Raw genomic sequence first — 22,940 nt, forward strand, 5'->3', positions numbered from 1 at the left:
GAATGGGAGGTTACAAGCTATGCTTTATATTATGACATAACAGGGCCGGCTGCGAGCTTCAGAGCCATGGGACCACAGCATGTTTGAAGTCACACCAGTCGAGGTTCTGAATTATTACTGCGAGGCTCAGATGATGAGCGAGTTACAGGCGCCAAAAGAGCCTCACACGGATCGGAGCACAGTACTGGCACTGCCCCCCATTAACAGGTAATACGCCCATAAAACTAAACTATTACTGTCACTGCCCCCCATTAACAAGTAACCCCTGATAGTACAGTTACTATCACTGCCCCCCATTAACAAGTAACCCCCCATAGTACAGTTACTATCACTGCCCCCCATTAACAGGTAATACGCCCATAAAACTAAACTATTACTGTCACTGCCCCCAATTAACAAGTAACCCCCCATAGTACAGTTACTATCACTGCCCCCAATTAACAAGTAACCCCCCATAGGACAGTTACTATCACTGCCCCCAATTAACAAGTAACCCCACATAGGACAGTTACTATCACTGCCCCCCATTAACAAGTAACCCCCCATAGTACAGTTACTATCACTGCCCCCAATTAACAAGTAACCCCCCATAGGACAGTTACTATCACTGCCCCCCATTAACAGATAATACGCCCATAAAACTAAACTATTACTATCACTGCCCCAAATTAACAGGTAGCCTCCCCATAGTACAGTTACTATCACTGCCCCCATTAACAGGTAACCTCCCCATAGTACAGTTACTATCACTGCCCCCAATTAACAAGTAACCCCCCATAGTACAGTTACTATCACTGCCCCCATTAACAGGTAACCTCCCCATAGTACAGTTACTATCACTGCCCCCAATTAACAAGTAACCCCCCATAGTACAGTTACTAGCACTGCCCCCAATTAACAAGTAACCCCCCATAGGACAGTTACTATCACTGCCCCCCATTAACAGGTAATACGCCCATAAAACGAAACTATTACTATCACTGCCCCCAATTAACAAGTAACCCCCCATAGTACAGTTACTATCACTGCCCCCCATTAACAGGTAATACGCCCATAAAACTAAACTATTACTATCACTGCCCCCAATTAACAGGTAACCCCCCATAGTACAGTTACTATCACTGCCCCCAATTAACAAGTAACCCCCCATAGTACAGTTACTATCACTGCCCCCAATTAACAAGTAACCCCCCATAGGACAGTTACTATCACTGCCCCCCATTAACAGGTAATACGCCCATAAAACTAAACTATTACTATCACTGCCCCCAATTAACAAGTAACCCCCCATAGTACAGTTACTATCACTGCCCCCAATTAACAAGTAACCCCCCATAGGACAGTTACTATCACTGCCCCCCATTAACAGGTAATACGCCCATAAAACTAAACTATTACTATCACTGCCCCCAATTAACAAGTAACCCCCCATAGTACAGTTACTATCACTGCCCCCAATTAACAAGTAACCCCCCATAGGACAGTTACTATCACTGCCCCCCATTAACAGGTAATACGCCCATAAAACTAAACTATTACTATCACTGCCCCCAATTAACAAGTAACCCCCCATAGTACAGTTACTATCACTGCCCCCAATTAACAAGTAACCCCCCATAGGACAGTTACTATCACTGCCCCCCATTAACAGGTAATACGCCCATAAAACTAAACTATTACTATCACTGCCCCCAATTAACAAGTAACCCCCCATAGTACAGTTACTATCACTGCCCCCAATTAACAAGTAACCCCCCATAGGACAGTTACTATCACTGCCCCCCATTAACAGGTAATACGCCCATAAAACTAAACTATTACTATCACTGCCCCCAATTAACAGGTAACCTCCCCATAGTACAGTTACTATCACTGCCCCCCATTAACAGGTAACCTCCCCATAGTACAGTTACTATCACTGCCCCCCATTAACAGGTAACCTCCCCATAGTACAGTTACTATCACTGCCCCCCATTAACAGGTAACCTCCCCATAGTACAGTTACTATCACTGCCCCCCATTAACAGGTAACCTCCCCATAGTACAGTTACTATCACTGCCCCCCATTAACAGGTAACCTCCCCATAGTACAGTTACTATCACTGCCCCCCATTAACAGGTAACCTCCCCATAGTACAGTTACTATCACTGCCCCCCATTAACAGGTAACCTCCCCATAGTACAGTTACTATCACTGCCCCCCATTAACAGGTAACCTCCCCATAGTACAGTTACTATCACTGCCCCATTAACGAATAACCCCCCATAGTACAGTTACTATCACTGCCCCATTAACAAGTAACCCCCCCCCATAGTACAGTTACTATCACTGCCCCCCATTAACAAGTAACCCCCCACATAGTACAGTTACTATCACTGCCCCCATTAACAGGTAACCCCCCATACTACAGTTACTATCACTGCACCCCATTGACAAGTAACCCCCCATAGTTACTATCACTGCCCCCCATTAACAGGTAACCTCCCCATAGTACAGTTACTATCACTGCCCCCCATTAACAGGTAACCTCCCCATAGTACAGTTACTATCACTGTCCCATTAACAAGTAACCCCCCCCCCCCCCATAGTACAGTTACTATCACTGCCCCCCATTAACAGGTAACCCCCATAGTACTTTTACTATCACTGCCCCATTAACAACCCCCCCCCCCATAGTACAGTCACTATCACTGCCCCCAATTAACAGGTAACCTCCCCATAGTACAGTTACTATCACTGCCCCCATTAACAGGTAACCCCCCCATACTACAGTTACTATCACTGCCCCCCATTAACAAGTAACCCCCCCATAGTACAGTTACTATCACTGCCCCCCATTAACAAATAACCCCCCCATAGTACAGTTACTATCACTGCCCCCATTAACAGGTAACCCCCCCCCATAGTACAGTTACTATCACTGCCCCCATTAACAGGTAACCCCCCCCCATAGTACAGTTACTATCACTGCCCCCATTAATAAGTAACCCACCCAATAATACAGTTACTATCACTGTAGAGGTTAATAGGTAACCTCTACATTATAGAGTTACTGTCACTGCCCCATTAACAAGCAATCCCCCCAATAATACAGTTAGAGCTGAATAATCTCACGGAATAGGCGAGAGCTGTATTTTCTCACGCAGTGGCGTACATACCAGGGTCGCAGGGGTCGCGGCTGCGACCGGGCCCGGCCTACCAGGGGGCCCGGCCGCCCCTGCGACCCTGTATGTACCCACTGGGCCAGCCTCTTCTCCTGGGGGGCCCTGAAGCCGGCCACCTCCGGGCCCCCCGAGGCTGGCCCTGCTTACACCCGGCGGGCAGTCAGGCTGGCCGGTACGCGAGGGAGCACTCTCCCCTGAGTGCTTCCTCTTCAGCTCCCTCGCGCACCGCACTGATACCGGAGCCGGAAGATGACGTCATCTTCCGGCGCCGGCATCCCTACGCAGCGCGCGAGGGAGCTGAAGAGGAAGCACTCAGGGGAGAGTGCTCCCTCGCGTACCGGCCAGCCTGACTGCCCGCCTAGGAGCCCAGCAGCACCACTGGTCCCCAGGGAATCCCCTCAGCACTCGAAAAGGTAGGGAGGCTGGGGGGATTAAATTAAAAAAACAAAAAACATGTGTTAGTGTGTGTGTGAGTGTGTGTGTGTGTGAGTGTGTGAGTGTGTGTGTGTGAGTGTGTGTGTGAGTGTGTGTGTGAGACTGTGTTAGCATGTGTGAGTGTTAGTGTGAGTGTTAGTGTGTTTGAGTGAGTGTGTGTGTGAGTCTGAGTGTGTGAGTGTTAGTGTGTTTGAGTGAGTGTGTGTGTGAGTGTTAGTGTGTGTGTGAGTGTTAGTGTGTGAGTGTTAGTGTGTGTTAGTGTGTGTGTGTGTGAGTGTCAGTGTGTGTGTGAGTGATAGTGTGTGTGTGAGTGATAGTGTGTGTGTGATTGATAGTGTGTGTGTGTGTGTCAGTGTGTGTGTGAGTGATAGTGTGTGTGTGTTAGTGAGTGTGTTAGTGTGTGTGTGAGTGTGTTAGTGTGTGTGTGAGTGTGTGTGTGTGTGAGTGTCAGTGTGTGAGTGTCAGTGTGTGTGTGTGAGTGTGTGTGTGTGTTGGTGTGTGTGTTAGAGTGTGTGTGTCTGCTAGTGAGTGTCAGTGAGTGTGTTACTGTGTGTGTCTGTTACTGAGTGTGTTTGTGTGTGTGTGTTAGTGAGTCTGTTTGATGTCTGTTAGTGAGTGTGTGTTTGTCAGTGAGAGTGTATGTTTTGTAAGTGAGTGTGTATGTATGTCTGCCGCTGAGTGTGTCTCTGTCAGTAAATGTGTGTGTCTGTATGCATTTGTTCGTGAGAGTGTGTGTGTGGGTCTTCAGCACTTACCTTTCTCCAGCGCCGGACTCCCATGGCGCTGGGGATCCCTCCGCCTCTCAGCTCCGAATGCGCATGCACGGTAAGAGCCGTGCACGCATTCAAACCGCCCATAGGAAAGCATTACTCAATGCTTTCCTATGGACGTTCAGTGTCTTATAATGGCGGAAGCGCCTCTAGCGGCTGTCAGTGAGACAGCCACTAGAGGCTGGATTAACCCTCAGTGAAACATAACAGTTTCTCTGAAACTGCTATGCTTTCAGCTGCAGGGTTAAAACTAGAGGGACCTGACACCCAGACCACTTCATTGAGCTGATGTGATCTGGGTGTCTGTAGTGGTCCTTTAAGTGTGTGTGCATCTGCATGCACTGGCGTACATACCGCGGTCGCAGCCCTGCAACCCCTGCGACCAGGTGCCCGCCGCCATGTGTTGCTGCCCCGGCCCGCGCAGAGTAAGCGTGAGGGGGGGGGCCCACGGATCAATTTTCGCACCGGGGCCCCATGGGTCATGTGTACGCCACTGTTCTCACGGAATAGGCGAGAGCTGTATTATCTCACGGAGCAGGCGAGAGCTGTATTATCTCACGGAGCAGGCGAGAGCTGTATTATCTCACGGAGCAGGCGAGAGCTGTATTATCTCACGGAATAGGCGAGAGCTGTATAATCTCACGGAATAGGCGAGAGCTGTATAATCTCACGGAATAGGCGAGAGCTGTATAATCTCACGGAATAGGCGAGAGCTGTATAATCTCACGGAATAGGCGAGAGCTGTATAATCTCACGGAATAGGCGAGAGCTGTATAATCTCACGGAATAGGCGAGAGCTGTATAATCTCACGGAATAGGCGAGAGCTGTATAATCTCACAGAATAGGCGAGAGCTGTATAATATCACGGAATAGGCGAGAGCTGTATTATCTCACGGAGCAGGCGAGAGCTGTATTATCTCACGGAGCAGGCGAGAGCTGTATTATCTCACGGAGCAGGCGAGAGCTGTATTATCTCACGGAGCAGGCGAGAGCTGTATAATATCAAGGAATAGGCGAGAGCTGTATAATATCACGGAATAGGCGAGAGCTGTATAATCTCCCAGAATAGGCGAGAGCTGTATAATCTCACGGAATAGGCGAGAGCTGTATAATATCACGGAATAGGCGAGAGCTGTATTCTCACGGAGCAGGCGAGAGCTGTATTATCTCACGGAGCAGGCGAGAGCTGTATAATCTCACGAAATAGGCGAGAGCTATATAATCTCACGGAATAGGCGAGAGCTGTATAATCTCACGGAATAGGCGAGAGCTGTATAATCTCACGGAATAGGCGAGAGCTGTATAATCTCACGGAATAGGCGAGAGCTGTATAATCTCACGAAATAGGCGAGAGCTGTATAATCTCACGAAATAGGCGAGAGCTGTATAATCTCACGGAATAGGCAAGAGCTGTATAATCTCACGGAATAGGCAAGAGCTGTATAATCTCACAGAATAGGCGAGAGCTGTATAATCTCACAGAATAGGCGAGAGCTGTATAATCTCACGGAATAGGCAAGAGCTGTATAATCTCACGGAATAGGCGAGAGCTGTATAATCTCACAGAATAGGCGAGAGCTGTATAATCTCACAGAATAGGCAAGAGCTGTATAATCTCACGGAATAGGCGAGAGCTGTATAATCTCACAGAATAGGCGAGAGCTGTATAATCTCACAGAATAGGCGAGAGCTGTATAATCTCACAGAGCCGGTGACAGACACGGAATCTCACAATAAGCAGTCAGTCATATGACGTTTTACTAAATTAAATATCTATTGCCCCACCGTCTAGTTTAGTCCTGTGATAATTAAAATCACAAACTGTTAGACATTTCCCTCTGAATTGATGTGAATTTTAAAATCATACAAACCTTTCCTTTAAGATCCGTCGGTAGAGTAAATTTTAAAACAGTCTTCGATTCTATACAGAATAACCGAGTCTTTTTATAAATATTTGTGTTAAAATTCTTTAAAAAATTAAGCACAGTATGATAACATATTTATATTCGATTAGGCCAGATCCAGAACTTTTCCTGCTGTTGCAGTTTGGAGAGTTACTTTATTAGCAGTTTGTTATCCCTCTAATCAGATTTAGAAACCGTAAGAGAAGTTACTCTCTCCGCTGTGTGTATTTACAGGCAGAGAGCGTTGCTGCGGCTGGGAGAGACGGATGTGGGATTGAGACCTCGAGCTCAGGAAAGTGAGTATCTCCAATCATTCTCTAACCAGATTGACAAAACCACAATCTTATTATTAAGTTTTGCCATCAGAGCTCAACAGAGCCCTGTTTTTTCCGAGTTGGTGTGTATAAAGGTTTGAACCTGATGTATTTAAAGCCTTCCTTTTCTGCCTTGAGAGGGAAAGATTTAAAGGTGCAGAGGGAAAAAGCTGACAGGAGCTGCAGGAGAGGTAAGTAACATCTCTCTGCAGCCCCCACAGCCCCAGTCTGTATTATGGCAATGCAAATTGCCATAATACAGACTATTGACTCGAGTATAAGCCGAGTTGGGGTTTTTCAGCACAAAAAATGTGCTGAAAAACTCGGCTTATACTCGAGTATATACGGTATATATATATATTAATGACATTTATGTGTGTATTATGCATATATAAATGTATATTACTATATGTGTAAATATTATAGGCATAATTATATGTTACTAATACACACATCAATATATATATGTGTGTGTGTGTATTACTGTCAGGATCACATCAATTTACGTCTATTACCTTTACCTCGTTTAGTGTATCTTGGCTCCAATTGTCTCCTTTTTTCACTTACAGCGACCCTTGTGCATCTTTTACTTCATCTCAGTCCCTGTGTGTTTCTTTTTACCCTTCTCCAGCCTCTGTATTTCTCTTTCCCTAGCCCCTTTTGCGTTGTTCTTAGCCCCAGCCAACAAACCTTCTGTGTCTCTTTCTCCCCTCTCCTCCCTGTCTCTCTTCCCCCTCTCCTCCCTGAGTCTCTCTTCCCCATCTCCTCCCTGTGTCTCTCTCTTACCCCTCTGTCTCTTTGTCCCCCTTCCCTGGTGTCTCTCTATTACCCCACCTGTCTCTGTTTCCCCCCTCTCCTGTGTCTCTCTATTACCCATCTCTTTGTCCCCCCAACCCCTATGTCTCTCTATTACCCCTCTGTCTCTTTGTCCCCCCCTTCCCTGGTGTCTCTCTATTACCCCTCTCTTTATCCCCCCCATCCCGTGTCTCTCTATTACCCCTCTGTCTCTTTGTCCCCCCCTTCCCTGGTGTCTCTCTATTACCCCTCTCTTTCTCCCCCCATCCCCTGTCTCTCTATTACCCCTCTGTCTCTTTGCCCCCCCCTTCCCTGGTGTCTCTTTATTACCCCATCTCTTTGCCCCCCCATCCCCTGTCTCTCTATTACCCCTCTGTCTCTTTGTCCCCCCTTCCCTGGTGTCTCTCTATTACCCCTCTCTTTGCCCCCCCACCCCCTGTCTCTCTATTACCCCTCTGTCTCTTTGCCCCCCCCTTCCCTGGTGTCTCTTTATTACCCCATCTCTTTGTCCCCCCATCCCCTGTCTCTCTATTACCCTTCTGTCTCTTTGCCCCCCCCCTTCCCTGGTGTCTCTCTATTACCCCTCTCTTTGTCCCCCCCATCCCCTGTCTCTCTATTACCCCTCAGTCTCTGTGTCCCCCCTTCCCCTGTGTTTCTATTACCCCTCTATTTGTCCCCCCTTCCCCTCTTTTTGTCCCCCCTTCCCCTCTATTTGCCCCCCCTTCCCCTCTATTTGTCCCCCCTTGCCCTCTTTTTGTCCCCCCCTTCCCCTCTTTTTGTCCCCCCTTCCCCTCTTTTTGTCCCCCCTTACCCTCTTTTTGTCCCCCCCTTCCCCTCTTTTTGTCCCCTTCCCCTTCCCCTACTTTTCTCTGTACCTGCTGCTACAGGTGGACTGAGGGAGGGGGCGGAGATAACTCCCATGCTCCTTCGCGGTTCCCATAATTCCCAGCACAGCCACATCATAGAGTAATCCCTACTCTATGATGTGTAGATGCTGGGAATCATGGGAACCGCGAGGGAGCTTGGTAGTTAGCTCCGCCCCCTCCCTCAGTCCTCCTGTGCTGACAGCTATGCTGCTGTCAGTATCAGTGAGTGTGCCGCCGGATCGCTTAGGCGGTCACCCACATGCGGCCGGCGGCCGGGATTTTAATAAAATATATGGAGCTGGGCAAACTCTCCATCTCCAGCCCCCCAGGTGCCGCGGCCCACCGGGAAATTTCCCGGTATCCCGGTGGGCCAGTCCGGCCCTGGGCAGAGGGGAGGGCTTGCTGACTGTATGTGGGAGTGTTACAGTAATATTTATTGTTCCCATTGGTTTGTGTTCCTTGTGTCCCTGTGTTCCATCAGGTCCAGGGGATGTGCCCCTGGCCTGAAACTCTGTATAAAAGAAATGCAAGTTGCTCAATAAACCAGACCTTCTTACCCTCAACTTGCAGCCTCGTCTCGTGTTGTAGGGAACTGCTATATCACTGCTAGCTCTTGTAAGAGCTCTCTTCAGCTATACAGCTATACTCTCCTGGAGGAGAGGTCCTTCCCACACGGTCCTGGATCCAGAGGTTGGACCAGGGTGGGAAGGAGACGGCGAGACCCCAAACAAGCTACGGCAGTTCGTGGAGTCTGCAGCGCTTATGGTGTTCGGTGCGGTGCTGATGGTCCTTGAGAAGCACCAGGGCATCCGTCGGCATCCCAGCCAGAGTACAGGGAGCTTCGTCACATTTGGTGGCAGCGGTTGGATGGCATGCTAGTGTGAGGAGCAGCACCCTGGAGACACCGGTATTGTATGGAATTCTATTGAGGGCAACGCTAGCCACTGTGCAGCATCCCTACCTACCACGATATGGATGCCCCAGCGTACCCTTCAGGGAGTGGAGGCAGTAGCTAGCTGGCCCCATCCCCTCACTAAGACCCAGGTGCTGGCTTTCCTAGGGACAGCCAGCTATTATAGGAAATTCATCCCCAACTACAGTGTCCGAGCTAAACCCCTCACCAACCTGACCAAAAAGTCTTTGTCCCGGCAAGTACACTGGACCCCAGAGGGTGAGCAGGCGTTCCAAGCCCTCAAGGACGACCTGATCAATGCCCCTGTCCTGGCTGCTCCTATTCCCAGCAAACTTTTTCTAATTCATACAGATGCCTCCATGTTTGGTTTAGGAGCAGTCCTGAGCCAGGTTGGGGATGATAGCGGAGAACACCCCGTGGCTTACCTCAGATAGTAAACAAAAATGTATTTCATAGAATTAAAGATTTTATGGCAAGACAGGAGGCTTCATATTTGCTTTACTTCCTTTACTGTTCCTCCCAGCAGCAAAGAAACCGTTAACAGATTGAAAAAACAAACAACCAATCAGAACACATCTAGTCAGTAATAAGTGGCTGTGAAACTCCTCCCAATTCCTCTTTCTTTGCTGCTTGCCTCCCAGGTGAGTCAATTCTGATTTCAGACCTTTATAAGAATATTTTACACATATTTATATTTATTTATATCTGTCCATTATATATATTGTTTTGTCATACTTTGCTTTTTTGGATTAAATCTATACCTCCTTTCTCCTGGGGCCGACCTTGGTCGGCCCACGGACCTTTTGCCCCTCTCTGGGGCACTCAATACCCCTTGGGAGATCCCACCAAGGGTTATTTCCCTTTTACACCACCCACGGCGATCTTCCCGCCGACCGCGATATAGCCGCGACTTTGTTTACATTTTCCCCGCTTGTATTAGCCTATCAGCAGCTTCCCTCTTCCACCACCCACGGCGTTTTTTTCCTTTGACCGCGATCTAATCGCGGCTTTGTTTACTACCTGTCAGCTCTCACACAACAGCGGTTTCTCTGTACCTGTTTTCCGCGCTTTCTCTTCAACACGCGCAGGCTCCGCCTCCGCACTAGCTGGCGGCCATTTTCAATGTGCGGCAGTTTATCTCACTAACGGTTCTCTGCCTGTCACGTTTTTTTTTTCGAATTTAAAGGTGTATCTCCACCTTTTCTTTGCATACCAGTTCCAAGGTAAGTACTTTATTTCTCTATCATATATACACATATTAATTTTTTAATTTTTTTATTTGATTCTAAAAATCCCCTATTTTACTTCACACAGGTTCAGTTCACACAAACTTTAACGTGTGTTTTTTCCTGCCATCACCAACATCTAAGCCAAACACTATCTGCCACAAGGGTGACCCCCTTGATAATAACAGGTGACCCCTTTTTTGTGGTTACAGCGGTACCTTAAGGGCTCCGTCTGCTAACTAGCTTTCCATTAAATTGTGTCTCAGTGACATTGCAGTGGGTGACGCCACTTTTTCTTTTGCATCTTGGGTAACCCCCATTTGCCTGTTTGGGTGACCCCCAAACTTAACTATAAGGGTGACCCCCCTTTTATTCCTGGGTGACCCCCAGCTACATCCTCACAGGGTGAACCCCTGTCTTACAATTTTAAATTTAAATTTATTATTTTGTGTTTCAAGTTTTGTTTATAATGTCTGAACAACAGGACACTGTTTCTGCTGAATTAAAATCCTGGCTTTTTCCAGCAATAGCGGAATCCATGCCCTAGGCTATTGCGGCTTACTACGAACAAGCTAAACCTGCTCCAAGGCCAAATACTGCATTAAATATTTCCGACTCAGAAGAGTCTCACGATTCCGACCATGATGGGGCTCCGCGCAAGCGTCCCTGGAAGGGCAACAGGGCAACTCCGCTGGTAAAGGCAAGGCACCTGCCAAAAATGCTAGACTGTCACTTCCCTCCTCAAGCCTTCCCATATTGGATCCCTTAGAGGGTTCCACAACACACGACCTACAGGTCATAGACGAGTACTGTGCATGGTACTTGGACAAGAAGACCAGGGTAATACTACGTATGTCAAGGAATCCTACATCACCAAACCATTGGTGGTTAGCTCCACGCCCACTAATCCATCACAAAACAAGGATCCTTTAACTGACATCCTGCTGGATGGTAACGGCCAACCCCTTTTTGATCCTAGGATCATCAGACACCCCTGGTCCGCTGAATGGGCACCACCTAGCCATATAGCTCAATTCTGCAGAATGTGGCTCAGAAAACCGCTAGAGAAGGAGATCAGGAACAAATTACGAGCTGAATGCCCCTGACCTACAATTCCGGATAAGGCCGCTCTGACTCCCGAGTTTGAACCCCTTCTTCAGCAAGTCAGGAAAAGACCCCCGCAAAGGCCTAGAACAGGGCCTCAAAATAGTCCATTGCTGGTCCCATTATCCAAATTTTTATCTTGGCAGATGAAGCCATTGTTGAAGGTACCTTGGACCCACACTTGGTACGCGAATGGGCCCAAAGAGCCCTGTGTCTCCTGGGGAATGCTAACGTGGCTATGTCCACTGAAAGAAGGAAAGCTGCGCGATATAAAATAGACGCAAAATTGGCAGATTTGGGTTCCAAAGAACTCGGCCCAGAGGCCAACGGCCTATTATTTGGGGACCAGTTCATGCGGGACCTCAACAGACACGTATCTGTATTCACCTCGCTGAACAAGGCCCAGACCTCCCTTCGAAGGGTGTTTCGAACCAACCGTTTCTCTGGCAGAGCCGGTCGCCATAGAGGCCGAGCTACCGGCAGGTCTGCCTTCAACGGCTACAGGCCTCGACTAAGTGAACCTTGGAACTCTGGTTATGCCCGCCCCTATCATAGACAACTGTTTACCAACAGAGGATCAATCAGAGGGTCACTCTGCTTCTCTCCGGGGTCGATCTGCTCAAGGTAATGCACCTACCTTATTCTCTAGTACATATTGCAGGCCGTTTAACTTGTTTTTTCCCTCAGTGGTCTCTTCTCACTCAGGATCCTTGGATCCTTCACACTGTTTCAGGTTTTCTCATGGATTTCATCACCGACCCCATACAGGACTCACTGCCTGTAGAATATTACATATTCTATGTTTCTATTAATTATATATAGATATGTGGATTGACATAAGAAAAAGATGGTCTAAGTCACATGGCTTTCTGTGTCCGAGAGCTCTGGAATGTGGATTTGGGGGTCTTGTCCTTATATGGCTAGTTATAGTCTGACATCAGTATGGGCACATATATATATAGTAACAGAGGGACACGAGGTCGCGCTCGCTCTTGTCTCTCTCTCTCTCTTGGCTCTTGGCTCTCTCTGGCTCTCTCTTGAAGTAAAGATGTAAGGATGTAAAGAAGTCGAGCAATTACCATCTGCTGTTGAATGTCCTTTATCCTGTAACATCATTTGTTGTTTTATTATGTATCCGTACCTAAGAATAAACCTGAAGAAACCGTAAGTCAGATTGTGTATTAGTACTTTTCAATAATATAGACATATATTATTGTGTCGAGCATTTGGCCCAAGACTATATATACAAAAGACGTATATATATCAATCAACTGAAGACAAGAAGAAATTAAGAAGTTTTAACAGTGACGATTCCAACTAGTTTTTACACTGCCCCCGCATACGGATGTCCCAGCCGGACACCACCGCCTTACATGCAGAACTCTGCAAACTCAGAGACAAGGGCGCAATCGAACCCTCTTCATCCCCCCTCAGATTTGTCAGCAACATCTTTCTGGTTCGAAAAAAGTCAAACGACTTTCGCCCCATCATCAATCTGAGAGGGGTAAACCAATTCATTGTGTACAGGCACTTCAAAATGGAGGGCATACACTTACTCCGAGACCTACTTTGCAAGGGAGATTGGTTCTCCCGTTTCGACCTCAGGGATGCCTACCTTACGGTATCGATTGCACCCTGTCACCGCCCTTTCCTCCAGTTCATATGGCTTCAAGAGCTTTGGCATTTCACTTGCCTCTCTTTTGGTCTCTCATCCGCCCCTTGGTGTTTCACCAAGTTAATGAAGCCATCGTCTACCTAGACGATATATTGATCATGGCTCAAGACCCCCATACGCTTCGGAAACATACAAATATGACCAAATGTCTCTTACAAAACCTTGGTTTTATGATCAATTTGGAAAAATCCTCTCTAATACCATCACAGTCCATCCTTTTCCTGGATTTCCAGATCGACTCTGTTCGATCAATCCTCCAACTCCCGATGGCGAAAATAAAAGCCATCAAGAAGGACATTCGGAAACTATTGTCCACTCATTAGGTATACCTTCGCGATATGGCGCGGATAATAGGACTCCTGTCCGCATCCATTCAGGCCATCTTCCCCGGCCCCTTACACTACAGGGCGATGCAGCGTCTCAAGACGAGGTATCAGTGCAGATCCCATTCCTACGACCAACCTATACTCCTTACAGAAGAATAAAGAGACAGAGAGATGAGGTGTAGGGGAAAACCCAACACCTCAAACTCTGATTTAGGTTACTAAGAGGTATATAGGGGGCATTACCCCAGGAATAAATGTAGAACAAGAAAAAGGAATGAGCTAGAGAACCACCATACATACAAGTACGAGGTGGAAGGCTGCTCATTCAGTGGTATATGCCCCTTCAGTAAATGTACTTACATAGAGAGGGGGAGGGGAGAAAAAATAAATAAAAACCGAACCAAAAACCACAAATAAAAATGAACAAAGACTGGGGGGAGAGGACGTGGGTATGTGTACCTTTAATAGAACAAAAATTACATAAATTGTAAAAGATCCAAGCTGGCCCTATACCTGGCCAGGGTGGAAAAAAGTATCCCTTGCAAAAAGTACAGTCTGGCTAGATCCAACACAATTGAAGAATACTGGAGACCAAAGTTGGTCACAAAAAGTTATAAATAACCAATAAAGTGTTGGTCTTAGCAAATAAATAAAAAATACTACCAGAAATCAGGTGTTGGCAAATAGGTCCTGCCAGAGATCTGGTATAAGGGCAGAGGGGTATATTGGATAGAGATAGGAATATAAAGTGAGCCTTAGTAGTGGTGGTGTCCCTGGAGAGAACAGAAAGTTTACTAGTGCAGGCTATCAGGTAAATGTATGCAGAGTGGACAGAAGATCCAGATGGTAAATATAGGGAAGGTGCCCCTCAGCATGGGGAAGTATACATGAAATATGAAATTAGTTACCAAAAAGATTAGTTACCAAAAAGATGTCCTGTCTGCAAACTAGGTAGCCCTGTATTTAACTGGCTGTCTCCCATGTACACAGGGTGACCAAATTAACTACCTGCTGCTTCGAGGCAGCCTCAAGGCTATCCCTAACTCTTAACCCCCACACTGCCCAAAACACCCTCAACAGAGTTACATCAAACACATAAATAAATAGAAAAAACGAAAATAAAGAAAAATACATCAAAGAGAATGCATCGGCATTCTGTAATGCTTGACGCGCGTTTCGGCGTATATGAACGCCTTATCGATAGGTTTAAGCTTAACGATAGGGTTAAGCGAATCACACGCCCGCTACCCACGTGGGCCGGCGTGTTCCTTTACTCCCTCCCCTCTCCTCCTCTCTCCCGATCCGGATTGGATACTGGACTGATGCGTCAAGGGAGGGCGGGCTGGTGTCTGGGGATTGGTGGACGGGATGATAGAGGCGGGTCGATCTTTCGTTCTTAACACGGCCAGGTAGGCAGACTCGCTGTAGCTCTTGATAAAGGCGTTCATATACGCCTCTCTATGTAAGTACATTTACTGAAGGGGTATATACCACTGAATGAGCAGCCTTCCACCTCGTACTTGTATGTATGGTGGTTCTCTAGCTCATTCCTTTTTCTTGTCCTTACAGAAGAAGTTCGTCTAGAGTTGGATTGGTGGCTCCAGAATATGGAAGCTTGGAATGGGAAAGCGATCTTCGGTCGCCAACCAGACTACGTCCTAGAGTCTGATGCCAGCCTCCTAGATTGGGGAGCCACTTGCTCTGGCCTTTCCACAGGGGGTCTCTGGACTCGGTCAGAACGATCCATGCACATCAATTGCTTGGAGCTGATGGCTGGCACTTTTGCAATTCGCAGTTTCGCCAAAGACGTTTACGACTGCTCTCTAATTCTGAGAATGGACAATGTTTCCGCTGTCCGTTATGTCAATCCTCTTGGAGGCTCCCGCTCCAAGCTCCTATCAGACCAGGGAACTCTACCAGTTCTGTCTAGGGAGAAATATCTCCCTTCAAGCAGAATACCTTCCCGGGTCAGACAACCTCGTGACGGACTGGTTCTCACGTCACTGGAGAGACACCAGCGATTGGCAGCTGGATCTGAATGTCTTCTACCAGCTACATCACATTCTAGGGCCCATCACATTAGACCTCTTTGCCTCCAGACTGAACCGTCAGACAGACGCGTTCTTCAGCTGGCTACCGGATCCGCTGTCGCAAGCCTTAGACGCTTTTCTACAACCCTGGCCATTGACATACGCTTTCCCACCGTTCTTCATGATCCCTCGCACTCTACAACGTCTCAGGGTTATGGGAGTTGGGATCCTGTTAATAACTCCCCTCTGGAGAGCCCAACCCTGGTACCCCAACCTCTTAGAGATGTCCACAGACTACCCTTTGCTTTTACCCCTCACCCCAGACCTTCTCCGAGATCCATTCAGAGCATATAATCCTCTGGCCATCCTGGGACACCTCCAGCTGGTGGCCTGGACCGTTTCAGGGGATCCTGGTTCGTCCCGGGCCTTTCAGGCTCAGCTCGCAACCTCCTCTGGGATCCATGGGCCCCAGGCACCCGAAAATCATACCTTTCGGCGTGGTCAGCCTGGGCTCGCTGGTGTTTGGAAAGGGATATTGATCCCTTTTCAATGACTCTGGTGAATATCATGAATTTTCTGTCCTCTCTCTTTGACAGTGGCAAATCTTATCGTACTACAAACCTTTTCCACTCTGCCATCTCGGCTCATAGTCCGATCAATACACTCCCTGTCGGACAACACCCTTCCGTGTGCAGGCTCCTACGGGGTATCTGTCTGTCCAGACCTCCAGCACCCCATTACACCCACTTTAGGGATGTGGCACAAGTCTTATCCTTTCTGGAGGCCTGGCGTCCCAACTCGGAGCTATCCCTACAGCAACTCTCTGCCAAGTTAGCCCTGCTACTTTGCTTGTTTTCTCTACGTCGAAGCCTTCGACCTTCATGCAATTACTTTTACTCCCGAGGGAGTACGCTTCTCCATTGTCCATCGCACTAAGGTCCCAGCATCCTCCGTCTTTTATCCATACTTCCCAGACAGGCCTTCTCTGTGTGTTGCCCGTTGTTAACAACGGTAAGTTACTCTTACCACGCCGCTTCTGCCCCCGTCAGGACCTCTTATTGTGTCCTACGTTCGTCCTCACCGTCCGGTGTCTTGTCCCACCATTGCTCGGTGAATCAGGTGGCTCCTCCACCTTGCGGGCGCAGAGCCTCCCTTTGGCGCTCATTCAGTACGGGGCGCGGCCGCATCCTCCGCTTTTATCTTTGGGAGTTCCCTTTCGGATATTTTGACATCGGCAGATTGGTCAAGGGAATCTACCTTTCGTACGTTTTATTTCCGGCCTCAAGCTCATCCGGGTTTTCATTTACTCTCTGGGCGTTAAAACAGCAAATATGAAGCCTCCTGTCTTGCCATAAACTTAGAGATTATTCTAGCGTCAGTGACCTAATAATCTAAATTTTATTAAAGACAGGAGGTGAATATTTCCCACCCTACGTGCGCTCGTTTTTTTTCGCACGTCCCCCTCCCTTTTTCTTCCAGAATGGGATACACAGGTAGGGTGTTCATACTGCTGTTGTTTTGTTCATAAGCTTATTCTTTCACCCACATAGATATGACTATGGATATGTGTAATACTCCAGAAGCTTTTCATTAAGATATTTTCAAACTAGGCATTTGTATGTAGGCAGCTTGCCAATCACACCCCTCTATAGCCTTCACCCCTCTGCATGACGACATCGTTGAGGATCTGTTGTCCCAACTTCCAGTTTCGTTTACAAGGTTGATCTCCCTTGCTTAAAGATTATTCGTTCCAGTTTACATGGTTGACATCACTCCGGCTGCATCAAGAAAGAGGAATTGGGAGGAGTTTCACAGCCACTTATTACTGACTAGATGTGTTCTGATTGGTTGTTTCTTTTTTCAATCTGTTAACTGTTTCTTTGCTGCTGGGAGGAACAGTAAAGGAAGTAAAGCAAATATTCGCCTCCTGTCTTTAATGAAATTTAGATTATTAAGTCACTGACGCTAGAATAATCTCTAATTTTTTTGGTTACTATCTGTGCCAACTATCTTTCTATACATTTTTTTACTTCTACCTGGCATCTTATAAATGTTATCACGTACTTACAAGCTTATCCTAGGTGGGGATCATACCACCAACGCTGTTACCATAGTGCAGTCGGCCTGCACTATACTTAGTTGGACATCATTCCCTCCAGAGGACAATCATCCATATATCCCATAAGCAGGGATCATACCGCTGGACGCCTGTTATACCTGAGCTGGCTATAGCTCATTCAAATGTGAGTGGAATATATATATATATATTTTTTTTTTCTCACATATATTGACCCCTACACTCTATACGATTGGTCTCTTATCTTATGTCTTTCAAATAACGAGAGAAATCGGACTACTTTAAACAGAGAGGAGACCCCTTCATCAAGAGCACCTTGAAAGACATTTATTGCCATAGTGCAACCTCTAAACCTCTTTGGACTATTTTATATATTTTATAAATAACACCAACTATCTTGTTTGCACTTTTGTATATGTCTCATTTACAGGGAGTGCAGAATTATTAGGCAAATGAGTATTTTGACCACATCATCCTCTTTATGCATGTTGTCTTACTCCAAGCTGTATAGGCTTGAAAGCCTACTACCAAATAAGCATATTAGGTGATGTGCATCTCTGTAATGAGAAGGGGTGTGGTCTAATGACATCAACACCCTATATCAGGTGTGCATAATTATTAGGCAACTTCCTTTCCTTTGGCAAAATGGGTCAAAAGAAGGACTTGACAGGCTCAGAAAAGTCAAAAATAGTGAGATATCTTGCAGAGGGATGCAGCACTCTTAAAATTGCAAAGCTTCTGAAGCGTGATCATCGAACAATCAAGCGTTTCATTCAAAATAGTCAACAGGGTCGCGAGAAGCGTGTGGAAAAACCAAGGCGCAAAATAACTGCCCATGAACTGAGAAAAGTCAAGCGTGCAGCTGCCAAGATGCCACTTGCTGTCAGGGTCTTACCTGAGTTGGGAGTCTGTAGCGCAGATATGTTGCTCACCCTTGCAGATAGCCACAGGCCGAGGTGGTCAGGTAAGAATTCACCTGGCCTGTGGGTCTGTGCACGGGGGCTGTGCAGGATGCAGTACCAAATACGCAGGACAGGCAAGGACTGAACCAGCAGGATAGTCGAGAGATAGCCGAGGTCAAAGGATGCCAGAGGTCAGAATAAACGAGTCAGAAGCCGGGGTCAATAATACGAAGTAGATAAACAGGAACACTGGTACAAAACAGGAACACAAGATCAAAGACTTGACACTGAGCACAGGGCGAGGCTGGGTTTAAATACCCTGCTGATGACCGATCAGAGTCAGGTGAGACACAGCCAAGTCAAGGTGCGGCCCCCGGTGTAGTAACCATGCCAGGGTGAACAGGACCGGAATCAGTAGTCTCTGTGTAAAGCTGCTGAGGCTCAGAGGCAGAAAGCAGGACTAGGACTGATAAGTTCCCCGGTTCAAGTCCCCTGTTGGGAACTCCAGGAGCGACCACGTCTGGCTGTCTGTCTAACAGGTGAGAACCGTGACAGTACCCCCCCCCTTTAAAAACGACCTCTGGGCGTAAGTAGGTTCTCCATCGAAATAATACACCTCTCCAGGGTCACTATCAGAATCCAGTGAATCCCCATAGTCAAAGTCCTCAGTGTGGAATCCCTTAATTGCTTGGGATTTCCCAGTACCAGCTTCTGGTACGGCTGAAGAACTGTCCAGGTTTTTTAGGTTCCGGGTACAGGTGGCAAGCACTTCCACAACTTCGGCAGGAACAGTGTTCGTAGCTAACAATGCTTTTTCGAACATTTCAAGGTCTTCTTTACGGACCGTAGTGCCATCAGAAGCAATGGCACAATCCACAGGTAAATCCTTTTCAGGTGGGCAGGAAGTAGTGGTGGTACCACAGGAAGTAACTTCGTCAGTAGATGCAGACGGCTCTGGAGCAGGGGGTGTAGTTTTTCCCATTGAAGCCAAGCATGGGCAAGAATAACGGCTCCCATGTAGCTTTTTAGGCTGGTATGCGGTGTACACAGGACGAAGGAAATTAGTACCCAGTCGGAGAGCTGAAGGTCTAGGAGGGCGAACAGGACAAAGCGTGATGAAATGCCCTTTTTCTCCACAGTAATAACACAGGCCATGGTTTCTCCTTCGGTCCCTTTCCCTGGGTGTCACTTTGCAGTGGACAAGTCCTAATTGCATAGGTTCCTCAGGGTCAAGTGGAACACAGGATACCTCTGGAGTTTTCCTGGGAACTGGATCATAAGGGGACATCACTGGGGTGTGGTGATGGTACTCGGTTCCTTGGTTACGAAGACTCCGCGATTTTTTAATACGTGGAGCTGGCTTGGGCATAGTGGTCTTGCATTGTGAGTCCATAGCAGTAATAAAGGATTCCCAGCTGACAAGAACAGGACTCTTCGTCTGCAACATTTGGTGAGCCCAAACTTTGATGCGTCCAGACAACAGGTTGATAGCCGCTCTGACCCTGATGAATTCTGTGGCATAAGTTCGAGGCTTTAAAGAAAACAACACCTCGCAATCCATCTTGAATGACTGAAAGGACGTACGGCTACCAAATCGGTCGGGCATGATGACAAACGGTTCCGGGGCTGGATGTACTGCGCCTTTAAGAAGTAAAATTTCTTGCTGCAGCTCCAAAACAGTCTGGGCCAGGCTGGACACTTGCTGGGACGAGGGTGAGCACATCTCTGCTGACTCCATATTGGTCAAGTCTTTTGTCAGGGTCTTACCTGAGTTGGGAGTCTGTAGCGCAGATATGTTGCTCACCCTTGCAGATAGCCACAGGCCGAGGTGGTCAGGTAAGAATTCACCTGGCCTGTGGGTCTGTGCATGGGGGCTGTGCAGGATGCAGTACCAAATACGCAGGACAGGCAAGGACTGAACCAGCAGGATAGTCGAGAGATAGCCGACGTCAAAGGATGCCAGAGGTCATAATAAACGAGTCAGAAGCCGGGGTCAATAATACGAAGTAGATAAACAGGAACACTGGTACAAAACAGGAACACAAGATCAAAGACTTGACACTGAGCACAGGGCGAGGCTGGGTTTAAATACCCTGCTGATGACCGATCAGAGTCAGGTGAGACACAGCCAAGTCAAGGTGCGGCCCCCGGTGTAGTAACCATGCCAGGGTGAACAGGACCGGAATCAGTAGTCTCTGTGTAAAGCTGCTGTGGCTCAGAGGCAGAAAGCAGGACTAGGACTGATAAGTTCCCTGGTTCAAGTCCCCTGTTGGGAACTCCAGGAGCGACCACGTCTGGCTGTCTGTCTAACAGGTGAGAACCACACTTGCCACCAGTTTGGCCATATTTCAGAGCTGCAACATCACTGGAGTGCCCAAAAGCACAAGGTGTGCAATACTCAGAGACATGGCCAAGGTAAGAAAGGCTGAAAGATGACCACCACTGAACAAGACACACAAGCTGAAACGTCAAGACTGGGCCAAGAAATATCTCAAGACTGATTTTTCTAAGGTTTTATGGACTGATGAAATGAGAGTGAGTCTTGATGGGCCAGATGGATGGGCCCGTGGCTGGATTGGTAAAGGGCAGAGAGCTCCAGTCCGACTCAGACGCCAGCAAGGTGGAGGTGGAGTACTGGTTTGGGCTGGTATCATCAAAGATGAGCTTGTGGGGCCTTTTCGGGTTGAGGATGGAGTCAAGCTCAACTCCCAGTCCTACTGCCAGTTTCTGGAAGACACCTTCTTCAAGCAGTGGTACATATGAAGAAGTCTGCATCCTTCAAGAAAAACATGATTTTCATGCAGGACAATGCTCCATCACACGCGTCCAAGTACTCCACAGCGTGGCTGGCAAGAAAGGGTATAAAAGAAGAAAATCTAATGACATGGCCTCCTTGTTCACCTGATCTGAACCCCATTGAGAACCTGTGGTCCATCATCAAATGTGAGATTTACAAGGAGGGAAAACAGTACACCTCTCTGAACAGTGTCTGGGAGGCTGTGGTTGCTGCTGCACGCAATGTTGATGGTGAACAGATCAGAACAAAACACTGACAGAATCCATGGATGGCAGGCTTTTGAGTGTCCTTGCAAAGAAAGGTGGCTATATTGGTCACTGATTTGTTTTTGTTTTGCTTTTGAATGTCAGAAATGTATATTTGTGAATGTTGAGATGTTATATTGGTTTCACTGGTAAAAATAAATAATTGAAATGGGTATATATTTGTTTTTTGTTAAGTTGCCTAATAATTATGCACAGTAATAGTCACCTGCACACACAGATATCCCCCTAAAATAGCTATAACCAAAAACAAACTAAAAACTACTTCCAAAAATATTCAGCTTTGATATTAATGAGTTTTTTGGGTTCATTGAGAACATGGTTGTTGTTCAATAATAAAATTAATCCTCAAAAATACAACTTGCCTAATGATTCTGCACTCCCTGTATATGCTTTTTACCGTTTGTAGTCCACAGTGATTTATCTTGGCGCAGCCTTGCATACTGTTGTTGTTGTTCTCCATTCTTATTATAGAGGGTTAGAGGGTTACCCTCTGCTAGGCCGCTGCCCATCCACTTTCTTATTATTAGCGCTTACCTCCTTTATCTTTTTACAGAGGAGGGATTATCTGATTTTGTATGTGTCCTGGACCTGAGAGCCAATATTTATTTCTACTGTGGTTTACTCTCAGGTCTAGGGGGAAGCTCCCGTGGAAAACCCATTCAGGAGAACACTCGCAGCAGAGCCTCAGCCATGGTTTCCGCCTGAATGTTGCTTAAGGCTACTGCTTTATGGTATTTATGGACTGTCATAAAAGGCCAGTTGTGGCTCCCATTAAATTGAGTTCGTTTTACCCCTTCATGAAGTCTAGGCTCATGTTTGGGGGATTGGAGAGCTATAGTCACACTCTGGGGATTGCTATAATCACTATACTCCCTTGGATCACAACACGTGCTCTTATAAGAGAAGCCTGCTTCGCTCTCTGGACTAGGAGAGGTCTACCCACTGGTAGCTGGATCCTGGTCTTGGGTCCAGGGTGGGTGGAGGACAGCAAAATTCCCAACCAAGCTGCGGCAGTTTGTGGGAGTCTACGGTGGTTATGGTGTTCCAGTACAGTGCTAATGGTGCTCGCAAGTACTAGGAAGCAGCGATTGACTGAGGTACCCAGTCAGGGTGCCAGGCGGTACGTCACAGCCATCGTCCCCGACCTAGCTTAGTACTGCTCCCAAACATGGAGGTGTCTGTGTGAATAAGAAAGCATTTATTTGGATTAGGAGCGGCCAGGATGGGTGCATTAACTAGGGCTTTCTTAAGTTCCTGAAATGCTTGCTCTCACTCTGGGGTCTAGTTTACTTGGCATTTTAGTGCGGGGAAGGGGACAATTATTTACTACCTCAATCTTTGCGAGTTCAGGTTTTTGTTTCCCATACTCTAGGT

The 22,940-nt window shown here is 47.2% G+C and overlaps 1 protein-coding gene across 1 annotated transcript in view; it reads left to right on the forward strand.

Annotated features, from left to right (window-relative positions):
• WDR97 (WD repeat domain 97) overlaps nt 1-22,940 on the forward strand; it is a 301,022-nt gene that overhangs the window by 270,504 nt on the left and 7,578 nt on the right. The window contains exons 22-23 of the mRNA XM_063450904.1: nt 44-207; nt 6,510-6,571. Coding sequence (XP_063306974.1) covers nt 44-207; nt 6,510-6,571 — 226 coding nt within the window. The remainder of the gene's footprint in view (nt 1-43; nt 208-6,509; nt 6,572-22,940) is intronic.

Source organism: Pelobates fuscus, chromosome 4 (assembly GCF_036172605.1).
Source record: "Pelobates fuscus isolate aPelFus1 chromosome 4, aPelFus1.pri, whole genome shotgun sequence".
In the NCBI taxonomy this organism is placed as follows: domain Eukaryota; kingdom Metazoa; phylum Chordata; class Amphibia; order Anura; family Pelobatidae; genus Pelobates; species Pelobates fuscus.